The sequence below is a fragment of the Lolium rigidum genome, chromosome 4 (assembly GCF_022539505.1).
Source record: "Lolium rigidum isolate FL_2022 chromosome 4, APGP_CSIRO_Lrig_0.1, whole genome shotgun sequence".
NCBI lineage: Eukaryota > Viridiplantae > Streptophyta > Magnoliopsida > Poales > Poaceae > Lolium > Lolium rigidum.
In genome coordinates, this window is record NC_061511.1 from 204,482,998 (window position 1) to 204,492,064 (window position 9,067).

Consider the following 9,067-nt stretch of genomic DNA (forward strand, 5'->3'; position numbering starts at 1 on the left):
GGTGTCCGGATATTGTGTCCACGTCAGCTATCCCCCAACAGATAAAACCATGCACCGACCCCTTGCGTGCCACTGCCGGTGGGCCGCCCGCCATCAACGGTGTTAATTAATTGCCCCCCTGCCGCTGCCGGGCACTTTAAAACCCCCTTAAACCCAGCTGAAACCCCATACATACAACAGCCATCTCTGCCCGGAACACCTCCCGACACACCACCACCTCGTACTAGTCTTAAATTATCTCGATCTACGCCGCTCGCTCGCCGGCCGGCCTAAGGGATGGAGGAAGTCCGGCCGAGCGAGGCCAGGGTGGTGTCGTCGCTGGAGATCGAGGACGGCGTCGCTCGGAGCGGCAAGGCCTACGAGCCTACCTTGCTGTTGCCGCAGAAGAAGAGGTCGCTGCTGCGGATGTTCTTGGCGTGCATGGTCTCCGGCGGCATCCAGTACGGATGGGCGCTGCAGCTCTCCCTCCTCTCCCCATACGCCCAGGTACGTCCGATCGACGACATACTATACGCTAGCTAGCCCTCTGTACGTACGTAAGTTACTATACATGTACTCACTACTACATGCATGAGAATGAATCTTGAGCTTACTGATCCATGTTTCTTTGGATTTCCCTTCATTCTTGGTTGGTTTGTACGTACGTAGACTCTTGGGATTCCTCACCAGTACGTGTCCCTCACTTGGATCTGCGGACCCATAGCTGGATTCGTGGTAAGTACTGATCAATTTCCTACACCCCGTTTCATGTCTTTCCTTTCCTTTGCAAAATCCAGTCTGTCTGCCAGACAGAATACTACTACGTAATCTGATCTGAATATATATATATAGCATTCTTTAAATCGGAGATCTCCATGATATATACTGGTAGATCATTTCTTTCCTTAAATAAAATCCATATATCAAGCTGGAGATGCATACGTACGTTCTTGCCATGTCCACAATTACGTGTGCATTTAACCCTCTCATTTCGTCCACAGCCGTATATATGCACTACTAGACATAAGTGGTATTGATTGGAATGAATTGATGCGGCAATTGATGAATGATGATTTTCCTGCCTGCAGGTGCAACCCCTTGTGGGCTACTACAGCGACCGCTGCACCGCCAGGATGGGCCGCCGGCGGCCCTTCATCCTCGCCGGGTGCCTCATCATATGCCTCTCGGTAAGTACTAGCTAGCTAGTATAACCAGAGCTCATCTTGTACCTATGATTTGCTACCGATCTGTGCTGATCCATACGGCTGTACACAACGTCCGTCCGTCCGTCCCTCTGCAGGTGCTGATGATCGGATTCTCGGCGGACCTCGGCCGCCGCTTCGGCGACACCAAAGAGCACTGCGGCACGACCACCGGCTCTCGCTGGGCCGCCGCCGCTGTGTACATCGTCGGCTTCTGGTTCCTCGACTTCGCCAACAACACCGTGCAGGGGCCGGCGCGCGCTATGATGGCCGACCTCTCCTGTACGTACGTCTGACCGTGCACGCATGAGATTTCGTCAGTTTCGCCTTTGTGATACTCATCTTTCGTACGTGTTGCATATATATAATGCAGCTGGGGACTATGGCCCCAACGTCGGCCAGGCCATCTTTGCCGTGTGGATGGCCATCGGCAACATCCTCGGATACACCGCCGGGGCCAACGGGAAATGGCACCAGTATGTTGTTCTTCTTCTTTTTTCTTCTCATCTACTCAACACCCTAAGCTACAACAGAGTACCTTCTTACTAATTCTTAGACATTTTGACCAAAAACTACGTCCATCGACCGCCGTAGGTGGTTCCCTTGGCTGAAAACAGCGGCGTGCTGTGACGCATGCGCAAATCTTAAGGGCGCCTTCCTCACCGCTGTGGTCAGTATACATTCCAACCGCTACTTAATTAATCTTTCACTTTTGCTATTTATTAACAATAGAGACGGGTTTTGTCTAGGTATAGATTTTTTTACGCCTTAGCCACCTGAGAATAGTGTAACTCCAGTTAAAAAAAAGTATGACTCAATCTAGTTGCACTTTTTTCTAATAGAACAAAATACAATTGCACTTTTTGCCAGAAATATGTAATTTATAGATGTAGCAAATATCTTTTCTATTTACTCAACAACGCTAGATTCTTTAGTTCATCCCAGTCAATGTAGGTCGATTGGACCACATGTGTTTTGTGCCTTGGTACTACTTAATCTCAAATATGTACATGTAAATTAGTACTAAATTATTAGTCAACTAACAATGTTAACTGTATGCATTAAATTCTTAACATATGCATTGTAAAATTCTGATTCTTATTGAAATATGAAACAATTGAATGTACTTGTGTCATCTTTTGATTGAACAAATTTATTCACGATGAACTGAAAAACAGCCGAGCGCCAAATATACTTTCGCTAATTTGTTTATTGCATAATTTATTTTGGACAGGTCCTTATTGCCATCAGCATGACGGTGACAATGTACCTGGCTGACGAGAAGCAGCTTGACAAGGCTGACATCGAGGCCGCCTCGGGCCACGGGTGCATCTCCGTCTTCAGCGACCTATTCAAGAGCTTGAAGAACATGCCTCCTGTCTTGTACAAAGTGCTCGCCGTCACGTTCATCACCTGGGTACGTACCTGCATATATCCACAACCTCATCGGTCTATGATCCACCATCCAACACGAATTATTTAGAGGATTTATAACTGTTAGTCGAATGATAATTAACTAAGTCCCTATTGATTTTGCAAAAAATTTCATTCATGTCTAAAATATTGTTCATGGCAATGTTTATTCGTTGACGGTTCTTGGTGTTCATTGAGAATTAGCAAAACCTAATTAATTTACATGACATCTTTCTCAATATGCTTATTTTTCAGCTCGCGTGGTTCCCCTTCCTCCAGTATGACACCGACTGGATGGGCCGGGAGGTCTACCATGGCGTGCCGCAGGGTCCCAAGGCCGATATCTACAACGCGGGCGTCCGTGAGGGCGCTATCGGCCTGCTCCTATGCTCCGTCGTCCTCGGGGTCACCTCCTTCGTCATCCCCACATTGTGTCGCAAGCTTACCTCCAAGGTTGTCTGGTCCATCAGCAATTTCTTGGTCTTCGGCATCATGACGGCCATGGTCATTCTCAGTTTGGTCTCCACCAAGGGGTACAATGCGTCCCTCACAGCCGGCCTCAACGGTCCCAACCACACGATCAAGGCCCTCGCCCTTACACTATTCGCGCTCATGGGAATCCCGCAAGCCGTTAGTTTAATCTAGCTGCAGTACATCTATTTTTTCAAACCCTTTCATTTGATCAGGTTGTGCTTAATGTTCTGTTCGTGCAGGTGTTGTTCAGTGTTCCATGGGCTGTTGCTTCTGAGCTTACAACCCAGGAGGATGGTGGCGGCCAAGGCCTTGCTATTGGTGTTCTCAACATCGCCATCGTCATGCCGCAGGTAGAAAAAAAGGAAACTCTGCTTTTTCGTGCACCTCGATTGTTAATCTGCGTGTGTACCTTGGTCATAACTTGTAACTTGTTTTTGTCCAGCTCATTATCTCCCTCACCGCTGGTCCGATAGACAAAGCTTTCGGCAAGGACAACACACCAGCATTTGGCATTGGCGGCGCATTCGCCTTCATCTGCGCGGTCCTCGCGCTGGTCCTGCTCCCCAAGACAAGAGGCACATCAAACGCCGTCATGGCCGGAGGGCACTAATTTATATGACGACAGAACTACAGGCTATGCAGTCTGCACCACCATCATATATAGCAATGTTTTTATTATATGTGCTGAGGTCATGTTTCTGTTTTTATTTATACTGTTGTTCCTTCGTTAAAACAAATAAGCTCTTTTGATCCCTTTTCTTTTCCCAAATGCTAAAAAGTGCTTGGATGCTATTTGATAAAATGAGCTCTCGATTTTGTGCTGTCCGATCTTTCCGTCGTGGTCCATCGCGGTCCATCACGCTGAGTCTTCAGGTGAAAATGTCCCAACCCGACTACACCTGACCGTCCTATTTTTTTTTCTCGTTGGACTTTCCCCCACCATTCCCGAATGTGACCCCCTCTCCGCCCCTGTTTCTCCCCCCCCCCCCAAGATGTCGCTGCCGTGGCTAGCTACTGCCCCGGCGGTCGCCTGCTCCTGTCGCCATCGAACGCCGGTGTCGTATCGGAATACCGCGCCCTCCTCCTGCACGAAATCCCCGCCAATGCCACGCCACTCTGCCCCCAAGCGCTTCGCCGTGGCTAACCCTCGCTTCATGGCTCGGGCGGCATGCCGATGGGGCTTCGACATCCGCCACTCGCCCGCGCCGACTTGCCATGGACGTATCCACCATTTTCACGCTGTTGTGCTACCACCACGCCTCCTAGGCACACCCCGATGTTGGATCAGGCTCCTGGCATTGCTCCCTGCATCGGCTCGGGCTACCATCGACCCCCGGGCACCTCTTCGTAGACCTTGCCCTCTGGTACTCCTACTGCTCCACCCTGAAGCTTTCTCCTTCAACCTCGAGCCCCAGATCAATCACGCTGTCTCGGCCTCCCCTGGTTGCCTGTGATGCCTTGGATGTATATTGGTGTGGTGCTGCTATGGCCTGGGCTAGCCGTGGCCTTCTGCGACGACACCCTCACGACCAACAAACCTTCTACCATGTGTGCAAAGAGTAAGTTGGTTGTGCATTTGCAATTTATTTGGGTGTGCACCAGGTGTTGGTTGAATTGTTTTCAGGGGCATGATAGTCTGGATGCCTAACATTTGGTGTTGCTAGTGCTATTTATCTACAAAAATTGCACACTTGGTTTAGATGATTTGGTGATATTTCGTACCTCTAGTGTTGTTATCTTCCGGCATCTTGAGATGGTTATGTTAGGTCTAAAGCGAATGTGTGCACCACAAGATCGTGAAAGGCATCATGTAGAACACCTAATTAACATAAGACAAAGAGTAGATAGATGGTGCATTACGGGGCATTTAAGATCCCATTGATGCCTGCATGAGGCAGGCTTGGTGCGGCGGTGTTGATGATGATCCGGTGGGGAGCTCCAAGGTGAGTGACCCAACAGCTTCAACATCAACTTCAACTCCATTTGCAACTTTAATTCATCTTGCGCCGCTTGTTATGGTTTGGATCATATCTAATCGCTGCACCGAATTAGCAACGTGAGCAATTGCACCTGAATCAATCCAGCATGATGTATAAGAGAAATCAGTATATAACATTTCATCAATAAAAGTAATTTCATCTGTAATTTTCTTCATCATCCACTTAAGGTATTCTGGACAGTCCTTTCTCAAATGTCTGTCTTTCTTACAGTGGAAACAAGCATTATCAGGAGGTGTTGAAGACTGTCCATTATCTTTTTTCCTTTTCTTTAAACTTTGGCATATCTTTCTTGAAGTTTTTCTTTGGCTACTTGGAACGGCCTAACCCTTCATGCTTTCTCTTGGAAGATCTAACATGAAAACCCTTATCCTTGTTTTGCATTATCATTCTATCTTCCTCCTAGACAATCCGAGAGGATATCTCGGAAAGTGTCTACTTCTCCTTCATGGAATTATAATTGATCTTGAACTGATCAAACTCTTCAGGGAGGGACTCTGACATAGGCATCCTCAATGAGCCTGCCGAAGAAGGTACCCGGGGTTCATTAACGGCCCACGACCCGAAGTTTATGAATCCTGGAGGCCCAGTCAGAAATAGTTTGGAAAGATAGAGTTGTATTAGAAATATCGACTTGTAACTATTACGGGACGGTTCAGAAACCCTCCCGGACTTTGTAACTTGTACATCACGAAACCCTCGGCTCCACCTCCTATATAAGGGGGAGTTGAGGGACAAAGAAAGGATCGAATCATTGTTTTACGCAACCCTAGTTTTCATAGCAGTCGAGTACTTTTCCGGCTGAAACCTTTGAGATCTACTTGCCCTCTACTTCCGACAAAACCCTAGTCTACAACTTGTAGGCATTGACAAGTTAATCCCTTGTCAATTGGCGCCGTCTGTGGGGACTAGAGGCGACAAGGATCTGATCTCGATGGCACGTTCGACATCATCAACATCTTCGGTAACAAGCAACGCGATGGATCGAGGTAAACAGATCGAAACCGCTCTAGTCGATTTTGTTCCTCACCCACCCTCCCGTATGGATGCATATGCGTATCTGGAGGAGCCCGTGGACATGGCGTCCGGAAGGTTCCACTTCCGCGTCGGGAAGGAGGGATCTCATCGTCTCGTGATATCGGATTCGGCGAGATCGGTTGCAGCTGGTTCCGATTCCTCAGGATCGGTGTCATCGTTCGAGTCCGGCGATGAAGGGATTTCGTCGACAATCTCCACCAAGCTCGCCTCAAGCGGAGAACTCGTCAAGATCTTCAGCAACATATCCGTCGGGTTGTCTGTGGACTCAAATATAAGCAGCGACTCGGACAGTGTCGATACTTTCGACTTCATCGACTGATCTACTTCTGTTCGTGAGGTCTTCGCCAATCTATACCACGGTGTCACCAATATCGATGACAGTCAAGCTTCAACACATCACCAAGTGTACGTCATTGGGGAAGCGAGCCGAGCAGAGCCGGAGACGTTAGAGGCTTTCGATGATCTGGGAAATCCATACGTCGATCCCGCTGATCTCATGCGAGGTTTGGGTACCAAATACATCGGTCCTGAACCAAGAGAAAAGGTGCAACTCCCGCAAGAAGCCTGGGATAGAGCGGCAAGAGCCATGAATGGCACGGAGCCGATGAATACCACTGCAACCGTCGTAGAACTACAGGCGTACCAGTATAAATTAGCCCGTGCAAGGAGAGAACTCGAAAAAGAAAGAATCTAACTCGAAAAGAGAAGAGACGCCGCTTCTGCGTCAAGCAGGCGAAGGGCTGAGCTGAGCCGACATTCAGGAACTTCGGGAGACAACCACAGAGATGCCCGTAATAAGGGAAGATCTCGACTGCAGAACATACCGGAGGTAGAGAGGGAGCATCTGATCTAGAACCTCGACATGTCCTTCATGTCGATTGACACAAGAGGAAACATTATCCCTAAAACCCCGGAAGCAGGATATATGGCGACACAGGCCTTCATACTGGCGAACAGGCCACCCGCAGGAGATCCAAGAGAGGCATTGTATAACATGGCTTTCGCAGGAGTTGGAGTCATGGGGACAGCGTTTGCGGGTACAAGCACACCTCTCGAAGGTGCTGCAAGGAAAAATAGTCCACGACCTACAGTGGCAGTGTAAGAACCCCCAAGAACGTCGGCAAGAGACACAACGGCGCAAACACGGGTCGACACGGCGCAACATGAGAGGAGAGAATGTCGGCAGTCACCTGAAGTAGATGATGAAGATATGTGTGGACTCCCCTGTTTCACTCGACGAGTCCGTAAAACGCGAGTCCCGTCTGATTTCAAGTTGCCTGACAGTTATAAGAAATTCGACGGATTGCAAGATCCCGAGGATTGGTTGGTTGATTACTTAGAGACAGTAAAACTGACGGGTGGAACTAAGGCAACGGCTATGCAAAGTATCCAAGTGTATTTAAGTGGCGCAGCTCGATCATGGATTAAGAAGCTACCACCTGGGTCTATCGACAGTTGGGAACATTCGAGGACCTGTTCGTAAAGAATTTCTTGTCCACATGCAAGAAACCTGCGTCAATAGAGGAATTGAGAGCCTATCGACAAAAGTATGACGAGTCGATGAGGGAGTACATACAGAGGTGGAATATTATCAAAAACTCGGCAGAAAATGTATCTGACGAGAGAGCGATAAATGCTTTTGTCGGGGGAATCCAAAGAAAGGATTTCATCGAGGACCTGGGAAGGACTAATCCAAAGACAATAGCAGCACTCATGGAGATAGCGAATCGTTGGGCAGATGGAGAGGATGCTGTCAACAACAAGCGACATAGGTTGCCTGAGGAGGATCGTAACAGAAACATTCAAAACAGACGACGTTTTTCTCGCCAGTTTTCAGATCACGGCGGTGCCGGCCAAATATCGGCCGGCTTCCGAGGAAATAATGGAGGAAACAATCGAGATGATTATCAAAAGAGTGGTGAGCAGCCTAGTGACTATAGGGATAGTCCCCGTCCAAATAGGAAAAATAATGGTCCAAGGTTCCAGCGGTCGTATTTATCTCCCGAAGATATGATGAACGGACCATGCCAAATGCACTTTTATCTCGACAACAATGGAAAGAGGCAGTCAGGACACTTGCAGAAAGACTGTCGAACTTTTCATGCGTTGAACAGGTTTGGAGGGCATGCCAATGGACAGGCAGCAAACAAATACCCTCAGGGGCCAAGGAGTGAGGTTCATCTTCTGCCTCCTCCCGCAATTACGGACGAAAATCGACATCAGCTACGGATAGCGGCAGCTCCACATCCACCTCCTTATATCGACACCAACGGTGCGGTCTCGATGATTCATAAAGCCAGGCCATCCAGTAGAGCTCAGAAAGTAATTTCGCGACAAGTTTTGATGGCAGAAAAGATGCCTCCACCAACAATAGAGTATCTGAATTGGTCGGGACAGGACATTGGCTTCACCATAGCGGACCACCCGCAGCAAGTTCCTCGACCAGGGCAATCATCTTTAATCTTACCAGTGGTGATTGCAGGATTCGACGTATCACGAGTGTTTATAGATGGAGGCAGCAGTTTAAACCTTACGTACGCATATACATTGAGGAAGATGAATATATCCCTGGCGAACTTAAAACCAACAGATACGCGTTTCCATGGTATCACACCGGACAAGCCAAGTTATCCACTGGGGAAGATCAATCTCGACGTTCAGTTTGGAACCCGAGAGAATTACAGGATATAAAGGCTGGAGTTCGAAGTCGTGGATTGATGTATACGCACGCTTCTATTCCTGTAGACAGTGTTGGGCCTCCAAGAGCAGAGATTCGTAGAACAGCAGCAAGTTTCCCTTAAGTGAATCACCCAAGGTTTATCGAACTCAGGGAGGTAGAGGTCAAAGATATCCCTCTCAAGAAACCCTGCAATTAAGATACAAGAAGTCTCTTGTGTCCCAAACACACCTAATACACCTGTCAGATGTATAGGTGCACTAGTTCGGCGAAAAGATAGTGAAATA

At 48.3% G+C, this 9,067-nt stretch overlaps 1 protein-coding gene across 1 annotated transcript; it reads left to right on the forward strand.

Moving 5' to 3' along the window:
- The first annotated feature begins 276 nt into the window (after window positions 1-276).
- Window positions 277-3,678, forward strand: LOC124649163 (sucrose transport protein SUT5-like). Its single transcript, XM_047188829.1, has 10 exons — window positions 277-486; window positions 649-714; window positions 1,068-1,166; window positions 1,280-1,463; window positions 1,555-1,657; window positions 1,776-1,851; window positions 2,416-2,598; window positions 2,850-3,224; window positions 3,308-3,418; window positions 3,511-3,678. The coding sequence occupies exons 1-10, from the start codon at window positions 277-279 to the stop codon at window positions 3,676-3,678; spliced, it is 1,575 nt and encodes a 524-aa protein (XP_047044785.1).
- The last annotated feature ends 5,389 nt before the right edge of the window (window positions 3,679-9,067 follow it).

Excerpts from the sequence above, each read along its gene's own strand:
- LOC124649163 (XM_047188829.1), top strand. The coding sequence starts at position 277 with ATGGAGGAAGTCCGGCCGAGCGAGGCCAGGGTGGTGTCGTCGCTGGAG. Across the intron at positions 1,658-1,775 it reads GCCAACGGGAAATGGCACCA|GTGGTTCCCTTGGCTGAAAA; the intron begins GTATGTTGTTCT and ends CGACCGCCGTAG. Across the intron at positions 3,419-3,510 it reads TCGCCATCGTCATGCCGCAG|CTCATTATCTCCCTCACCGC; the intron begins GTAGAAAAAAAG and ends GTTTTTGTCCAG.